The sequence below is a fragment of the Colletotrichum orchidophilum genome (genome assembly GCF_001831195.1).
Source record: "Colletotrichum orchidophilum strain IMI 309357 chromosome Unknown Scaffold_254.1, whole genome shotgun sequence".
Classification (NCBI taxonomy): Eukaryota; Fungi; Ascomycota; class Sordariomycetes; order Glomerellales; family Glomerellaceae; genus Colletotrichum; species Colletotrichum orchidophilum.
In genome coordinates, this window is record NW_019173210.1 from 1 (window position 1) to 18,058 (window position 18,058).

At 53.4% G+C, this 18,058-nt stretch overlaps 5 protein-coding genes across 5 annotated transcripts; 3 read left to right on the top strand and 2 right to left on the bottom strand.

Moving 5' to 3' along the window:
- Positions 1-375: 375 nt before the first annotated feature.
- CORC01_14220 (uncharacterized protein) lies at positions 376-612 on the bottom strand (the record flags this gene model as incomplete). Its single annotated transcript, XM_022625831.1, has 1 exon — positions 376-612. The coding sequence occupies one exon, from the start codon at positions 610-612 to the stop codon at positions 376-378; it is 237 nt and encodes a 78-aa protein (XP_022467656.1).
- A 711-nt stretch (positions 613-1,323) lies between these two features.
- CORC01_14221 (glycerophosphoryl diester phosphodiesterase) lies at positions 1,324-5,034 on the top strand (the record flags this gene model as incomplete). Its single annotated transcript, XM_022625832.1, has 3 exons — positions 1,324-1,585; positions 1,645-4,832; positions 4,894-5,034. The coding sequence occupies 3 exons, from the start codon at positions 1,324-1,326 to the stop codon at positions 5,032-5,034; spliced, it is 3,591 nt and encodes a 1,196-aa protein (XP_022467657.1).
- Positions 5,035-7,570: 2,536 nt separating this feature from the next.
- On the top strand, positions 7,571-9,048 carry CORC01_14222 (uncharacterized protein; the record flags this gene model as incomplete). The annotated part of the gene is made up of 4 exons (XM_022625833.1): positions 7,571-7,643; positions 7,721-8,216; positions 8,497-8,561; positions 8,633-9,048. The coding sequence occupies 4 exons, from the start codon at positions 7,571-7,573 to the stop codon at positions 9,046-9,048; spliced, it is 1,050 nt and encodes a 349-aa protein (XP_022467658.1).
- A 1,013-nt stretch (positions 9,049-10,061) lies between these two features.
- Positions 10,062-11,206, bottom strand: CORC01_14223 (NAD dependent epimerase/dehydratase; the record flags this gene model as incomplete). The annotated part of the gene is made up of 2 exons (XM_022625834.1): positions 10,062-11,065; positions 11,185-11,206. The coding sequence occupies 2 exons, from the start codon at positions 11,204-11,206 to the stop codon at positions 10,062-10,064; spliced, it is 1,026 nt and encodes a 341-aa protein (XP_022467659.1).
- A 4,033-nt stretch (positions 11,207-15,239) lies between these two features.
- Positions 15,240-16,984, top strand: CORC01_14224 (uncharacterized protein; the record flags this gene model as incomplete). The annotated part of the gene is made up of 3 exons (XM_022625835.1): positions 15,240-15,391; positions 15,571-15,612; positions 15,664-16,984. 3 exons carry the CDS (start codon positions 15,240-15,242, stop codon positions 16,982-16,984), a joined length of 1,515 nt encoding a protein of 504 aa, XP_022467660.1.
- Between the last annotated feature and the right edge of the window lie 1,074 nt (positions 16,985-18,058).

Sequence of the window (18,058 nt, forward strand, 5' to 3'; positions counted from 1 at the left end):
TCTCTCTCTCTTTCTTTTTCACTTGTGACAGGAGCGCTAGATGTACGCGTTGGAAGATGAAGATGGAAAAAAAGGTCAGGATGGCCAGCGATGGTGCTACATCAACGGCGGGGTGCTCATGGACAGGCCGGCCAGCTGAAGCCGTGGTGGAGCGGCTATCCCGTGACTTGGCGAATCACGACCCGGCGACGCTCCACGGGTGGGCGACGGCGGCTTCCCAGTGGCTAGCTTCACCGACCGGATAACGCCACACCTCAAGCTGTTTTTGGACTCTCTTTCATCTCGAGGGCAGAAACCTTCTGCTGGGTTGCTGCTGCCACTTCCTGCCTTCACCTCACCTGCCGTCACGTTCAGAAGCGACTGGCGCTGGGTACATTACGCAGATGGTGTAGCTGGATGTCTCAGGTACCTCCCGACCTTGTCTCGAGTCGTCGCGCCGGGACTCGGCAGTCCCTCCCCAGCACCAGTTGGCGTGTGGGGTACTTGATCACCGACATTTAGGTACGGCGTGCCAAGGCCTCGGATACCCGGCGGTCGCGGTGGATGTTGAGATGAGCTCACGCCTCTCACACCTCTCACACCTCGTCTTTTCTCTCCTACTTGCTGTTGCATGCTTCCGTCACTTGTCAATCCACTCTGCTTGCGCCGGTCGGTCTGAAGTCCTGGTTCATTCAAAATCCCTCTCCAACCCACCGATGCTTCCTAGAACGTCCAGACCTTTTTTTCTCTTCTTCTTGTTTTTCCCTTTGGGCTATTGAGTGTACTCGATAGCCAGTCATTGGACAATACGCTCTCAGTCACTGCTTCTCCGCCCTGTCAGTCAATGGCGAGCTGGCTGTGGAGCTCCTTGAACCTGGAAAAACCAACGGGACTCTCGTGACTGCCCTGAGCGACATTGAATATTGTATCCTCTCTCTGCCGCGGCAAAGAAGAGGCGGACGTCCTTCCAGGATCTCGAGTTTTCTCCGGTACACTGGTTTGGATTTGTTCATCCAGTTTCTGGCATCCTCCTCCAACCCCACTTACCTCTTACTACAAACTTCCGACCGTCAGCAGCTAATCCCGACCAAAAAACGAGAGCACCTGAGAGAACTGAGAAAGAGAGAGAGAATATGATTGATCGCGTTTGCGAGTCCATCCGCCTCTAAGCAGCTGTTCAATATTCACTTCTCACGTCTTGTTTTCTCGTCAGCACCTTATCTGTTGCTGCAGCATTCTTTCTATCTAGCCGTACGGAGTATCGCCTAGACAGACAGTATCACTACGAACGGACGCCACAGCGTCACTTCCAATCCCTGATAACGGGCTCAGACATCATTCACCATGAAGTTTGGCAGAAAGTGCGCCCTCCGCCCCTCCCCCTCTCCCTTCCCCCGACAGATACCGACATCTCAGCTATTTTTGGCCTTTGCCTTTGCCTTTGCTTCTCGTTCTTTTATACAAAAACATGCTTACGTAGTCTGCAGTCTCCCCCGCAACCAAGTCCCCGAGTGGGCAGCCTTCTACATCAACTACAAGGGCCTGAAGAAGTTGATCAAGGCCGCGGCGCAATCGGCCAAGAACGGAGAGAGGGTGGATCTTGCAGGTGGGCGGACTTGGACCGGACCGTGAGGGCGCAGCCCATCCCCTGACCGCATGTTGCAGAATTCTTCTTTGCCCTGGATCGTAACCTCGAAGATGTCGACTCTTTTTACAACCGCAAGCTTGGCGAGGCCGTCCGCCGTCTCAGTCTCTTGCGTGACCGCTATGGCCGTGTCCCCGACGTCGTCTCTAACCTAGACGAAGATGAGACCGAGGAGCTCATGGGCGCTCTCTACGAGATGCGCATCATGCTCAGAAATCTCAATTGGTTCGCCGAGATCAACCGCAGAGGCTTTGTTAAAATCACCAAAAAGCTCGACAAGAAGCTTCCCGAGACGGCTTCCCAGCACCGCTACATCTCTACAAAGGTAGACCCGTTGCCGTTTGCTAAAGACACAACGAGCACGCGCCTCCTCGCCGAGATTAACAAATGGATCTCCGCCCTGGGCGACGCCCGCAACGTGGACGACTCCAAGTCAGACAGGTCAGTGCGATCGCTGGGCCGCGTGTCCTCCAAGGCCATGTTGACTTTGTCGCAAAACCTACTCGACACTTTGGAGCAGGCCATCCGCAACGATAATGTCGAGTCGCTCAAGACGGGACTGGAGGAGGGCAACGTGACAGGCGAGCAGTCGTCTCAAAGCTTGCTTCTGAACCTCCTGCAGCGTTCTATTGCTGCGAGATCCAAGGCCAGCATCGCCTATCTCATCGATCAGCTGCCGTCCATCCATGAGCCCGACGACATCAACCATAGAAACTGCATCCACCGGCTCGTCATTCACATCGGCAGAACCAAGTCGTCTGATCCCGATAATGAGCCCAAATCGTATCCCTTCCCGATCGGCACTCAGTTCACCTCTCACGACCTCCAACCAGCAGTCTCACAGGCTGTGGTTCCTCGTGCGCTCAATCAAAACGAGACTAAGCTTCTTGGTCAAGATGACGAGGCTGTCCAGATTCTCGTGTACCTACTCAACACCCTCAAGCCCGAGCACAGAGATGCACTCAGCGCCAGAGACTCATTTGGACGTTTGCCACTTCACTATGCCGCCCGATTCGGCTTCGTCGTGGTGTGCCAAATCATCATGGCCAAGATGCAAGAATGGGGTCAATTCAACGTCGAGAACGGCATTGACGCCCCCGAATGGCAGGACAACGAAGGATATGCTCCTCTGCACTTGAGTGTCGTGGGTGGACATCCATTGACCACCAAAGCACTTCTGCAGGGAGAAAACTGGCAGGGTGTTAGTGTCAGGAAGGCCGAGATGAGACGAACGGTATCCAAATCCGGTGCTGTTCTCGCCATGGCCACCAAGTCCAACTACAAGGTCATTGTCGAGATGCTCGTAGAAGCTGGGGTGGACATCAACTGGCAGGACAAAACGGGTGAAACCGCGCTGCACCTAGCCGCCCGATTCGGTCACGATGAAATCGCAAAGTCGCTGATTGCTGGCACTGACAAGCAGAAGGCCGACCTCGAGGTCGCGGAGAACACTTATGCTTGGACGCCACTGCATGTCGCCGCTGTTGACGGCCATCTGTCGATGGTGCAACTGCTGGTCGACTCTGGCGCGGTAGTCGCCAAGGCCGACTCGTCAGGTTGGACCGCCAAGGAACACGCCGCCCTGCGTGGTCATTTCGACATTGCCAGGCTCCTCGCGACTCAAGCCGAGTCCGAGATTGTGCAGCCTACGAGGAATCTCAAGATTTCCAATGAAAGCTCTCCTCGGTCATCATCTCCCGAAAACATGTCATCGATCGACGGCCGCAAGTCGAATGGAACTATTCGCCCCGTTGAGCCGGTCAAGACTTTTGGCCATCGCTACCTGACCGATCAGAGCATGGTTCTCGTCAGTCTCGGGTCCATGGATATGCGCAAGAATCTCGAGGCCGTTAAGCTCGACCGCGTGCCCCTGACCGAGGCTCACTTGACCGAACTGGACACGGCATTGTCCATTGTCGTGTCAGCCAGTGGTGCCAAGGGAGAGCCCACCATTGTTGATTTGCCTGTCCACGAGACCATCTCCACGGAGCCTATTGTGTTCACTTCGGCAGATCCTTCCCAGGTCAAGCTCATGTTTGATATTGTCCCAACTTACTCTGGAAATGAGAAGAACAAGATTGGACGCGGCGTAGCCCTCTTGTCATCAATCAGGCCTACGCTTGGCACGAAGCGCATGAACCTCCAGGGTGATGTCTGTGTGCCGATTCTGGCCAACAACTTGGATGTCATTGGCACTGTCAACTTCAACTTCCTCGTGGTCACGCCATTCTCGCACCCCAACATGGAAATCAACTCTCAGCAGACCTACTGGAAGAAGCTAGCTACAACGATGGTCATTGGTCACCGCGGCATGGGTAAGAACTTGACGAGCAACAAGTCTCTCCAGCTTGGAGAGAATACGGTACCTTCCTTCATCGCAGCAGCCAATCTCGGCGCGCAGTACGTTGAGTTTGATGTGCAGTTGACCAAGGATCACGTTCCGGTCATCTACCACGATTTCCTAGTCAGCGAGACAGGTATCGATGCCCCAGTCCATACCTTGACCTTGGAGCAATTCCTGCACATCAACCCCGACTCGAACCGCAACAATGGTGTTAACGCTGTTAATGAGAGGATTGAGCGAGTGAGGAACAACACACCCGGCCCCAGACAACGATCTTTGTCCATGGGCTACGCTGGCGACAGCCTCAACGGGCACAGTGAAGAGCGCATGAAGCACACTCGGGACTTCAAGAACAAGGGCTACAAAGCCAACTCCAGGGGCAACTTCATTCAGGCCCCGTTCGCCACCTTGGAGGACTTGTTCCGACAGCTCCCCGAGCATATCGGCTTCAACATTGAGATGAAGTACCCCATGCTCCACGAGAGTGAGGAGCAGGAGATGGACACCTACGCTGTCGAGCTGAATTCCTTCTGCGACACTGTCCTGTCCAAGGTTTACGACCTCGCTGGTAACAGACACATCATCTTCAGCTCATTTAACCCGGACATCTGTCTCTGCTTGACCTTCAAGCAGCCTTCCATCCCCATCATGTTCTTGACGGATGCAGGCACCTGCCCTGTCGGTGATATCAGAGCGTCCTCGCTTCAGGAGGCGATTCGATTCGCCAGTCGCTGGAACTTGATTGGCATCGTCAGTGCCGCTGAGCCGCTCATCAACAGTCCTCGGCTAGTACGAGTCGTCAAGGAAAGCGGTCTCCTATGTGTCAGCTACGGAACATTGAACAATAACCCCATCATGGTCCAGGTAAGCTTCCTCCCGGCATACATACACTGCGGGCACAAGCCGTGCTAACTGTTTCTCGCAGCGCCAGGTGAAAGAAGGCATCGACGCAGTGATTGTGGACAACGTCCTCGCTATTAGAAAAGGCTTGACGACGGCCGAGGCCGAAGTTCTCAAAGGCGACGGCGAAGACTTGGAGGAGGGATTGGAGGGTGACTCGGCGTAGAGTACAGCATCTGTGCGGTTTCGGTTCCACAGCACGGGAAGAACAGAGAGAGGGGGGGATACATTTCACATGGCATAGCGCGCCGGAGGGAAACTTGTCATTCCAGTCGGTCAAGAGTGCTTGACCAGCTTTCAACATTACAGGAAAAGAAGCTGAAGAGGCTTAGATATGCCTCTACAATCCGGATTGTGATTGAGGGTAAGCGGTGAACAATACAGTGATGACCCTAGGAGTTTGGCCCTGGTGATTTAAAGTACTGGTGATCATTGTCGAAATGTGACACAGTTGTAACCTTTCGAGAGGGACATGCCTTCCGCTTGCGACTCCTGTTGACGTCGATATAGCTCAGTTCAAGTTTCTGGATGACGCTACAAAAACTCAAATTTCTAAACTCCAGTTTCCTGTCCCTACTTTGGATTGTTGGCTTTCACTTGAATGAAGACATTCCTTACCCAGCACCGTACTATGGCACTCTCCCTCAAAAGTTGCCCTGGTCACCACCACCCGTACGTTTCGCAACCGCCAACCAACCCACTCATCTCACACACGCCCAACCCAACGCTGAGCCACGCACATGCATCAAGCATAATTCCGACATTCTTACACCGCGCAAATCTATTTTCAAGATCGGCTTGAATTTTTTACTACAAAATCAGATCCTCCTGTGAGTCTGCACGGGTTAATGAGCCCCACCCGCCGAGCTCCACAACACCAACGCCAACCCACCACAGCCCCCCTCGTCGAAGATTGCACTGCGCGATATAAGTCCACATCCACCTCGCCCCATCGTCAACCCAGCATCGAGATACCCTCGATCTGAGTATCAGCCACATCCGCGTCGATGGTTTAGTGGTAAAATTCTCCGTTGCCATCAAGCAGCGTCGGGGAGCCGGGGGTTCGATTCCCCCTCGACGCATTTCTTTTGCTTTTTGGGGGACGGTGTTGATGTGGAAACATACATGCATGCATGCCTACGCAGTAGAGCGACCTACCCGCCATACCTAGTACCTATTTCACCTACATCTGGATGGACGGACATCTACCAGGTTGACGACGGCGACAGAGTGAGAAAGTGTCCTGCTTACTCTTCGGCGTCAAGACTTCACAATACTTCCAGTATCTTCAAACGTGTCAAAGGTATCAAGGTTTGCTAATGTGTATGATAGAAACACTATCTGTATTCGAGCATCTGTTTTCGATATAGACAGACAGACGTAAGTGATTGATCCGCTGTCTGTTGCCCCTCACCTCATTCAGCATGAGCGAATGGTAGATACTCAGTGGTACAAATGTCACCCAACTACGTTTGACTGACTGCTATGAGCACCTTATGAAACAGATCTTTTATCAAGCGCTGTACAAGACTTGTCACCGCATTCTCGGCCAATCAACCCATACAAATATCATGAGACACAGGAACGCTTACTTATCCTCCAGAGATAAGTCTTCCCAAATCATTAATCTTGAATGCGGACGTCAATCACAGTATGTGGAAACTACGTAGATGGCCCTCATATCTGGAACATGGATGCTTTCTTCCTAGTGTTTGGTCGAATCCATCGCCTGCGAATTAGACGACGGTTGGAAATCTAAGCACTCGGCCCAGTACTCTCGTATCTCCTTTGGTTGTGAAGCAAGCAGTCATTGGTCTCATTTTTCTTCCGAACTAGCTTGACCGTTGAAGCAGCAACGGGTATCGACATCCCCGTGAAACCATCGTGAGGCACACCGCCTCCCCAACACTACAGCCAAACTACGTCTCCTTACGCAAAAATTTCATCGTACACGATGAATTCTTGACCTTTCCCTCCTCATCTACAAGTCACGAGTCTTCCCTTTCATGGGAGAACGCCTAATCGGGTCTCTACCGGGCTCTCACACGGGCATCCGCCCTCGTCATACATCGAGCACCGCCTTCCCCGCGTCATCATGCTTGGTTTTCCCATCACATCTCGCATTCCACCAAGAACTGTTTTTCTCGCGAGTTTCTGCCTTGATCTGCCTCGCGGGTGCCTGCTCACCGACTATTGCGCCAAGTTAAGCAGGGTTCACCTGGTGTCCGCATATAAAATCCCAAGAGAACTAAAGTTGGCGACAACCTGCTCCCTCGTTTTTTCTCCCTCCTTGAGTTTTGACAATTCAACCCAGATTTTTGACAAGTCGTCTCATCAGAATTGATAAATAGATAAGAAAAAACATCGAATCGGCCTGAATTCGTCCTGGGAATCACCATGAGCAGGAGAAAAAGACTCACGCCTCAAGAGCTGGAAAGACTATGCAGCTACGCAACTCCCATGGGCCGATGTCCCTACTCCAGGGTAACGTTGACAAAGGAGGGACACCGCTTTCCATCTCGTTTCTGCAAACTTCACTGCTGCAAGAAGATTGACAACAACGCTGCATGTGTGAACATGAGGACAAATAACAAGGGCTATTGTCAACAACGTGCTTCGCCCCCTAGACCTCCAAGATCTCACATTACCACCGTAGCTTCGGTAGCTGATCCTTCTTGTTAGATCTACTATGCCAAGGCACAATGAATGATGGCAGATGCACCAATTACATCAAGAATTACGATCCCAAGGAATTCAGGTTTTGCTCGCAGTACCGTACGTTGGCTCCATCCCAAAACCATTTTCCAGCATGCCCTCCGTCTGTCGTCATCCACAAACTAACAAAACTCCAGACAACTGCCTCCAGCAAGGCTGCGCAAACCAACGCAACCACCCCAACGGCGTCGACTACCGATACTGCCCCGACCACCGCTGCGACCACCAAGACTGCACAAACCCAAAGGCCTCGCCTTCCTCCTTCTGTGCCTCCCACACCTGCGCCGCCCCATCCTGCCTGGCCCGCTGCCCCGGCGCGACGGGCGACCCGCACGACGCCTCCCGACACTGCGACCGCCACCGCATGTGCGCCGCGGCGGGCTGCCGGCGCTTCGCCCACGTCAGCGAGCGGGGGGTCACCTCGGCCCACTGCGGCGAGCACTACTGCAAGTTCGAGCCGGCCTGCAACAACGGGCGGGCCGAGGACGCCGACGAGACGTGCGCGGCGCACACGTGCGAGGAGAGGGGCTGCACGCGGCCCAAGACGCGTCACCGGAGGGACGCCGGGCGGTATTGTAAGCGCCACGAGTGCGAGACGGATGATTGTTGGGAGAGGAAGTGGTTGGATAAGTGGTGTCCCATGCACCAGTGCGCCAGGCCTGGGTGTGACAGGCAGGGGGAGTACGGGCATTACTGTGATCGGCACCGGATGTGTAGGACGCCTGGGTGTGAGCGGTTTCGACATGTGGATGGGGAGAACGTGAGAGACGTGTGTGAGGAGCGTAAGTGTCACCTCCCCTTTTCTTCCCTCTCGATATCATCTTTGACATCGACTCTCTCCCCCCTGGCCCCCGTGTCTTCACCTTGATTCCTTCACTCCCTCTTGCCTCAAATCCACCAATCTGACTCAAAGTAAGACTCAACAACCCGCTGCCGCCGGGCAGGCTGCGATTCCCGAGTCGTCGACGGAGGCTCGTTGTGCGTAGATCACACCTGCAAAGACCGCACCTGCCAAAATGAGCGCTCCAACTTTGGCCCCTACTGTACAGACCAAAACTGCGCCGTCGTAGGCTGCCAGCAGCTCCGCGTGCCCATGGTCCTGTCCCAGACGATGATGATGTTTGGCGGGTTCAACCGCGCGGGAGGGCTCAATTTACCGCTGTCGCCGTACTGTCAGGCCCACGCGTGCGGCCACGAAGGGTGCACGGAGCGGGCCGACGCAGAGGGGGATTCGCGGTTTTGTACGGGCCATGCGAGGTGTCGGCAGCCCGGGTGTACGAATGGTGTTGAGGTCAGGGGTCGGGATCGGACTTTGTGTGAGGAGCATAATCGGGGTGGGCTTGGGGGGATGGGACGGAGGGGGATGTTGGATCCGGATGCGTTTGGATGGGGTGGAGGGGGAGGAGGAGGTGGTGGTGGTCATTGGTCTGGGTTTGGCCCTTGGGGGGTGAATGCTGCCATATAGTATAGAATGCAAAGCCGGCGTCTATCGTAGTTGACTGAAGTCCTCAGATTATTTGAATTGACTTTTACAATCTGCTCACGTTGTGTTCATGGGTGAGGAGAGTCCTGGCGTGGGTTGCGAGTGCGGCCACCAGGCCCCACGAGTGAAAATATTCTCGCGAAAGACGCGAAATGTCGACAGACAGTCTTGTCTTCTTGCAGGGTCTCTACTGTTGACAAATGAAAATCTGTTTTCTTCTTCTGCCGTCAGAGGCTGTTTATTTATTCAACATTGAAAACACAAACATCTCAAGAAGGCGTCCACCCAAGCCCATTTTCCGCCATGGCAACTGACTGCGACTGCTTCCATGATATTTCAAGAGGCATTTGACGTGAACAGCAGAAATTGAATAACCTTGTAAACAGTCTGTTTTCCAAAAGAATTGATATATCAGGAACCAAGGCTGTAAGTGGTTGTCTAGTGTCAGACGGCACTCCATAGTCAACCTCACACACTAATAAAGCCTTTCACTTCTTGTCGTATATATGTATATATATATATATATATGTGTGTGTGTGTGTGTGTGTGTGTGTTTGTACACTGAATCCCGTATGCTTGAGGTAAGTCTAAGCTCATACCTGAATGATGTTAGATGCCGTGGTGATGTGAAGGTTGGAGGCATCATGCAGCGTGCTCAACAGCTTGATATACCGCGTTTAATGCTCTCCGAGGTTTCCCTTTTCTAGGCAATTAAATGTGAAGAAATAGAACCCAAACTATAGGAATGTGCGGTCGCCGGCCGGCATCACGTGCTCACATGTTTAATTCGCTTATCAGATTGGTGGCAACCGCCTCACTCACCGGCACTTCTCACATGGCCTCATCCCTTTTCCACCTCATCTTTTCGACGGAAGGAGCAGAAGAGATACTTAAGGTAGGAAACAGATTCTCATGCTTTGCCCGTAACCCTCCGAGGGAAGGAACCCGATAGTGCAGTGGTATGATTACTAAGATCTCACGGGCAACGGAGCAGTCTAGACCCCGAACGCCTTGATATCCTTAACTAAATCGGTGATGCTCTCTTCCAAGCTCTTCCACTTGATACCCAGAATCTTTTCCGTCGCGCTGTTGTCGTATCCATACACCTTATCCTTGGGCGGCAGCTCTCCACCCTTGGTACCCTCCGCGGGCAACCTGTCTCCGAGGTCGGGGAAGTTCTTCCTCACCACCGCCGCAATCTCGGCGTTGCTGAACCACCCGGCCGTCGTGAACAGCCTCTTGCCACCGGCCTCGGGCTTCTCTAGTGCCAAAATGTGCGCGAGCGCCAGGTCTCGGACGTCGATCCAGAGATACGCCGCGCCCGTCGGTGCCACGGCGTCCTTCCACTTGCCCTTGACAAGGTCCACGACCCGCTCGTTGGACGTGTTGATGCTGTTGAGGTCCGCGAAATGGTGCACCACGGGGCCAAAGACGAGCGGCGGCGTCAGCGTTACGAGATCGAACCCGGGCTTCTCGTTTTTGACGAAATCCCAAGAGGCCTTTTCGGCGAGCTTCTTCGAAGCACGGTACGCCGTCGCCGGGTTCCGTCCGATATCCTCAACAGTGACCGGGTTCCAGAATTCCTCGGTGAAGACCGTGTTGGGGTCCTCCACCTTGGCCTCGTCAACGACGGACGCGAAGCTCGACGTGACGACGACCCTCTTGACGCCCGGCGCGTCCCTCTTGAGCGCCTTGAGGATGGCCGTCGTGCCGATAACGGCCGGGTCGATGAGCTCCTTTTGGGCGTCGGTCCACTTGAAGTGGAAGGGGCTGGCCGTGTGGAGCACCGCCTCGAGGCCGGGCGTCTTGACGACCTCGTCAAAGGCGTCCTCGCGCGCAATGTCCGGGACGATGGCGATCTCAAGGCGCGAGGCGTCGAGGTTCTTGTGGGCGTCGCGGATCCTCTGGGCCTTGTCCTCGGAGCGGACGGTCGTCACGACCGAGTGCCCGCGCGCGAGGAGCTGTTCGAGGATGTGTGCGGCGATGAAGCCGGAACCGCCTGCCGCGTGTTAGATACTCGTGCTCTTGAGTGGTGTTTACCTGGCTGGAGTGGCAACTTCTTGCACATGTGTCACGGGTGCCAGTGAGACTGTGGCTGTAGCCTCACACATCGCTCACCTGTAAGTAAAACTTTGGTCATCTTGTCGTTTGTTTTATTCTCGATATCTATTCTTGAATGTCGCTTGAGGCGTAGTAAGGATGATGAAATAGCGAGGCTTCGATGGTTGATTGCTCTTGAGAGATTGAACCTCTAGTCTAAAGGAGACCCCTCGAACCTTTTTTATCTTCCTTACAGCTCGACCCCTCCACCATCAAGGACGCCGTCACTTTACCCCTCCATTGCATGATGATGAACAAACCCCCAAATGCCCCGCTCTCTCAACCCCCCGCGCACCACTCAGGTCCCAGCGTGAGTTGCGTCGGAGCGTCGGAGCGTCCCACAATTTCCCCCCACCCACGCCGTCACGTCATCCCGCTCATTCAGGGCGCCATCGATTCGCTCATTTCTCTCAGGCGGTCCCGCGCCGTTTCCTCGGGCACCTCCTCCCGACGAACTCGGCATTACGGGGCCGGATTTTGCGGGCGATAATGCCGGCCGCTGACACAACCCGGGAAAACGGCATTGTGGCCGACCCTCCTTCCATAGTGCCTGCTCAATCCCGCCACGTCGAGTCCAGAAAGATAATCAGGTCCTGAAAGATGAGTTGTCAATCGTACGGGTCTGCACGTGTATCCTACCCACGTGTCTCACGGCCAAACTTACAATGAGGAACGAGTCTGGTTGCATACTTGAATCGGCTTTCTCGGTCAGCATGGTGATGACAGTCGCAACAGAGGGCCCACTTCAATATCTCTATGGTTTGTTGAGGAAGTGGCTGTGATTCTACATGATTGAGGAACAGCAGTGTCATATTAGGTATGCATTTGATCGGTACACATACTGAGGTATGTCTCGATGCCTAAAGTAGGTGGATGAATGTGTTTCCGCCAGAAAGGTTGCCATTTACCGATTGCCCAATCGTGTCACCGCCGACTGCCCGAGCTATTTCGATCAAGTATGCCTCTCAATAGGGGGGCATGCTTACGGCCGCATAATAGCAATACGCACTTTGCGGCGCGCCTCGGGAGTATTTGAAAAGCAACTCCAACAAGAGAGACCACCGACGTTCCAAGATCAACCTGCCCCCCACCATCAATTTACTTGCTCGCCCTGTACAAACGACCTTCGGCGGGAAACTACATGCACGCTCATCCTTCAGCTGGCGCCATTTCCACAAATCAAGGACCGGCACGTTCACTGCGGCCTTGTCGGGTGGAGCTGAGCAAGCAAACAAAACCATAGGATTGCTGCAGCCTCCCGGCGGTGGCGTACCATTTTCTTACTGCCTGTTTCTCGCAGTCCCCAGACCTAGAGTAAACTACTTATCAAGGCAACTGGCCGAAATACCGGTTCTTCAGCACTTCTTTTGAATCCATGTTTTGAGTGCTTATTCGACCTGGCCTGATCCCTCCAAGGTTTCAGCTCTCTAGACAGACCTGGAAGTTGATTTTTGCTTTATAGATTAGACAAGTTACTGTCTCTGGCAGAAATTTTCGACGTTGCACTTACTAGCCAGCTCAAATCATGAGGCTCAGGTGGCGCAACCCAACGATAGACCTGACGATGAATCTGATAATAGCCTCTTGTTGGGTGACGAGGAAATTAGTGTTTTCTCGATACGAGAGCTCTGAAGAAGCCATCCCCGACGGCTCGTTAACATGGGGACGCGTAAAGTGCCACTGGCATCTCGATCGGTCTACTCTTTCCCTGCCAAGCTGGAAAATAAGTGTAGAATAGGGGGTCCAAGTGCCACTTTGCCCAATACCAAATCATGGCCGCCCGTCGTGCATGCCTGCCACCCCAGGTGGCTTCAGATATCTCGGTAAATCCCTGCAGCCTTCGGCCATCAATACCCAGCCATATAACGCCAAAGAACGCCATACCAATGAGGCATCTCCGTTGAAGTTCGCCCCAGTGTTCTATCTTTCAGCTTTCTAGGTAGATATCACGGAGATTTTCCCACGCGAGTTGCACAGCCCTACCTTGGCCAACCTGCGACGCGTTGCCGCCGCCGCCGCCTGCGCCAGATCTACAACCTGCTACAGATCAATCCAATGGTACTTTTGGACCCCTGTTCTTCAGTCCAAGCCGTAAATTCAGTGGTGGTTGAGCAAGAGGGAATGTTGGTCATTCCCGTGGAGCGCTCGCCACTTCTTGACACTTTGGGTCTGATCGCCGTCCCAAGCTGCATGTTTCTCTGGCTCACAAGTGCAAGTGCTCATTGACTGATTTGCGTCAAGACAGACCCAAGATAAGGGCATTTTGGATACCAGTGTGACGGCTGCAGACATGAAGTACTGTCTCAACCCGAGAACAAACCGTTTTCGACATGACGACCAGGCTTCTAGAAGGTGTAATGCTCTTTCAACCATGACGAACTGCTTTTTACAACTCTTCTACTCAAGAAAACAGGGTCTCGTCGGAATGGATCTTGGTTTTGTAGCCCATACCAAGGCCTTGCCACTTACGATGGCACATCGTGGGCAACAAGCTTGTACGACATCATACTACATGCGCACTCTCCTTCGCACACCTGAGACACCAAGGAGTTGAAGTGTCACCTGTAGCTGATCCAGGAGGCATGCAAAAATAAGAATGTAGCCAAGTTGACCACGAGTCCATCGGCGCTAGCTCATCATGGAAGGCATTTCGTACAGTCTGACAACGAGCCTGTGGGAGCTCGCGTAAGATCAACATTCATTGGCTCCCGGCCCGGTGATACCTTGGTCTGTGTTCTTCAGCAACGCCGCCAGACGATCCCGGGCCCGTCGTGATACCCTCGCTACGTTCTCCCGGGCAAAGAGCAGAAGACGGCTACACCCATCCCATATAAGCTTAGTAGGTATTCGGCTAGCTTAACGGGCCGTCTTCGCACCCGGCTGACGATCACCGGGGCGGGGGGGGGGGGGGGGGGGGGCGCGGGCGTCACACCCTGGCCGGTTCCCCCGAGAAAAAAGAGAAGAGACCGCCACCCCACCCATAAGAGTGTTGTGTGGGTAGGCCGCAGGCTCACGGGCGCGTACGAAAACAGGGGGGGGGAGAGGGGGGGGGGGGGGGGGGGGGGGGGTTCTCGTTGCTATTCTGACCGTGTATCCTCCGAATGGAGGGGTTTCGAATCCTGTCCCCGCCGCGGTGCTTCCTGTTGAGTTTCGTGCGAAGTAGGGCCGTTCGTGACACGAAAGGCTTGTCGATGCAGGTCCAATCACAGAATTTATGAGAATCTCGTGATAAGACTGACGCTCGAACGAAATGAGGTGAGAGAATTTCGGGCGGCATCTCAACGAGCGGAATGCATACTATTGAGAGACTTTGGAAATACGAGGTTGGTGGACGCCGAAACGGATCACTTCTCTTAGAGAATGTCAGCTTCCCCTTGTTGATGCAGCATCTTCGAGGACGCAAATCACGAAAAGTTGATTCGATGCCAGGAGTATCATGCTGATTGAGGCCGTTCTACAAGCCAACGGACTTGCCTCGAGTTTTATTCACGGCGGGTTCGCGGCCCATCTACATCAATTTTTCCAAGTCCGGGTTCCTTCTCCAACCCTCTGCGGCCAGTCGGGTGTGTGCATCTTCCTTTCCCAACCTTTCTGAGGATTGTACGACGTTGGATACATACGAAGGACACTTGAACCGGCAGTGGGCAGATACAGTGCGGTGTAGCCATCTCGTTCGTGCTTGACCAGAGTCTCTTCCGACCCCTTGTCCACCTCTCAATTTCACCGAGCCTCCCGTGCGAGCTGCCTGGTATGTCTTGATACAAACAAGGTATATATCGACGATGTGGACGTTTCTTGAAGGTTTAATCACCTAGTTAAATCTTGCATTTGAGTTCTGTCGACCTGATATCACTTATGATCATTTCTGAATTTGCCAAGATCTTTATCACGAGGGGCACCTTGATTTCAGCTCAACCGCACTTGGAAACTGACCTTTTGTCTTACTCGACCTGAAAGCCTCCCATCATCGGACTCACACAAAACTATACTCACAGTTACACTCACTCAAATAAAGTCGAAATCCGCCTTGCCGTTCATCACAGCCCTGCTGGACTGGGGTTAATCTATCGACTATGGAAACAGGGGAAGATGATCATCCGGACCTGGACAAGAAAAAGGAGACATGGGGAACAGAGGCGAGCAATATTCCCGACGCGAAAAAGTGCATCGAGCAGTGTCGAGCCCAGACCCTTGCCAGAGTGATACCGGGCTTCGATGAGACAAGGTACGCTGAGATGTGCAAGTTGCTATCCGACGATGCGGATGCGAAGAAGACTTTCTGGGAATTATATTGCTGCGACTCGAGTTCATGCGGGGTTCATTTAAGTGGAAATTCAGACTTGGGACAGGATCGTGAGTAGAGTGATAGAACTCGTCTTCTGCTTGGATGGCTTCTGACTCTAGCTTAGCCAGCGTCAATCTGATCATTAATATATGCCAGCAAAAGTGAGTCGCCCTCTTCAAGTCCTATTGTCCCCAGCTGACCGTAGGAATCAGTGTCCACGCCCCAGCGATTAAAGATCCAGGGCCTCCTCCAGACGACTTTCTCTGCGCGATATCATCAGACGGGCCACTTACCATTCAGAACCCAGTGCCGATATTCATGACGGATTCAAAAGAGATAGAACCAACGCGCACCGGCTTCAAGGTGATGGCTACGGAGCCATCGGAAGACATGCTGTCGACTACATTGTCGACCATGAAACCCTCGACACGTTCAACGACTTCAGAAACGCAGACTCCAACAATCTCTATTCCGTTTGCAAATCAGTCTCAAGGCCATCGACAAGACGGTTTACCCATGGGAGCTAAAGTCGCCATCGGGGCGTCCTCCATCATAACCTTTCTCGCGATAATGGCCTTCATGATATGTCTGTTCCGTCGTCGCTCGCGGGAAGAATACAACTACAGCTTGAAGAAGGAGATCAGACATCCCAATCCCCGGCCGGATACATCACCCACACCACTGTCGAGGAACTTGTATGCTATACGTGAAGGAATTCGTACGCCATTGACACCTCCGCCCCGTCTACAGCAACGACGGCTGCTTTCCACCCCCAGGAACCCCGAGAGACCGCACATCAACGTCTCCATCCCACGGACCCCGCTCGACGCCTCAGTCGAAACGGCAGGCGGCTATTCTCCGTTCCCTATCTCGCCGTCCTCGACGCCAACACCTACGACCACCAGACTTCCTCCGGAATACAATCGCTCAACCAAGCCGTACTATGGCGTTCCTCCGCCGAGCACGTTCGATGGCACTGGCTCACGATCCGGAAAGACATCGAGCATGAGCAGCGCCGCGAGCGGTCGCACCGCCACCACCGTGTCCAACGTCTCGAGCACGTTCCCGCACCTCACACCCTCGTGGCCGATGAGACCTCCGCGTCCCCACGAGAAATCGCTACAGATCCCAGACCTCGTCTGTCCAGGTCCTCCCCCGAACCGCTCGCTTCCGCCGGCAACTCCTGGAAGTCCCGCGAGTCCTATATCCTTCCACGGAAAACAGCACCAGCACCAGCACCAGCACCGGCAGCGAGGAGACAGTTTCAGTAGTGTCAGCGCCGCTGTGAGCAATGGGTGGGTGCCTCCCCGGAGTCCAGCCCGAGGCCTGGTGTTGGGGAAGGAGTCAAGAGACTTGTGTGATTTGACAGAGGCATGTGCAAGAGAGTCACGAGAGAGGAGTAGCTGGGGTAGTTGGAGCGTTGGAGGCGGTGGAACAGGTGTTGGGGCCAGTTCGATACAAAAGGTGGACGGAAGGGTGAGTAGTCCCGTGATAGAGGAGGCGGATCTAGAGAGAATGGGCGGGCGGTACTGACGCTATGATGTGGTTTACTATGATTTGAGATGAGGTCTCTTAGATCTCTGTCACTAAGCTGGGAGGTTAGGTTCATGATGCGCGCGTATGGTCTGGCCCAGGTCGGCTGGCTGATGGGTAGCTGCGGGGAGATTTCATTATTTCACAGTCAATTGAATGAGATATGTCTTTACCTAGAATCCGGCGTTGTTCTAATAGTATTGCTGGTCTCTGTTGTTTGGGCTTGATGATATCACGCGGATAATGAGTAAACCGGCCATTCTAGGCCGAGGCGAATGCGAAGCTTTGAAAGTCTTGAGCAGGAATCGCGCATGAATGTCACAGCTTCTTATGATTGATATATCCAATTAAGACTTGAAAATTTTCTGCCAACTAAATTTTGGTCTTTTGCTTTCGAGTGTGTTTGAATTCCCAAACCTGTGATCGTCGACACAGCTCTGCTCGAGACGTCATTTTCTACTCACACGCATCAAACTTCCACATACGACCATACCCATTGGAAAACTCGGGATCCCGTCCGCTCTCCCATAGATAAGCTAATGAGGGCCGGATTAGTAGTTGGGTCGGTGACGACCAGCGAATACCTGGTGTTGTATGTTTTTTGGTGTTTTGAACAGTGGATTTCTTGAGACTTGAAGTCCTGCTGAGCGGATGGATGGGCGACGATCATGAAGGCCTTCTGGTAGATGTGGGGCAAAGGCACTCTCAATAATACTTCCACTCTCATTATTTTATCTTCTGCCTTTGATTTATGTTTGCGCTTCGTCGTTCTGTGTCCTGAGGTCGAGTTTGCTGTGTAGCAAGGCGTGGAGTGGAGGCACAATGTCTGTGGTTTTTTGCAACAGAGCTGCTACCTTGAAAGTAACAGTTGCTAAATTGCGAATAGGACTGATGATATTCGCCGGGCAGCTCTATTCTAGGACATGATCAGAAACCACACAACGACAGCCAAACCTGTGAGGTAAACGAGGTGTTTGCTCATTGGGAGGCAAGTGCACTTCAGTCGGGGCTCTTACACTCGCCACTCTGTCGATATCTGCGAATCTCATCTCATATCCAACCCCCATTACCAGT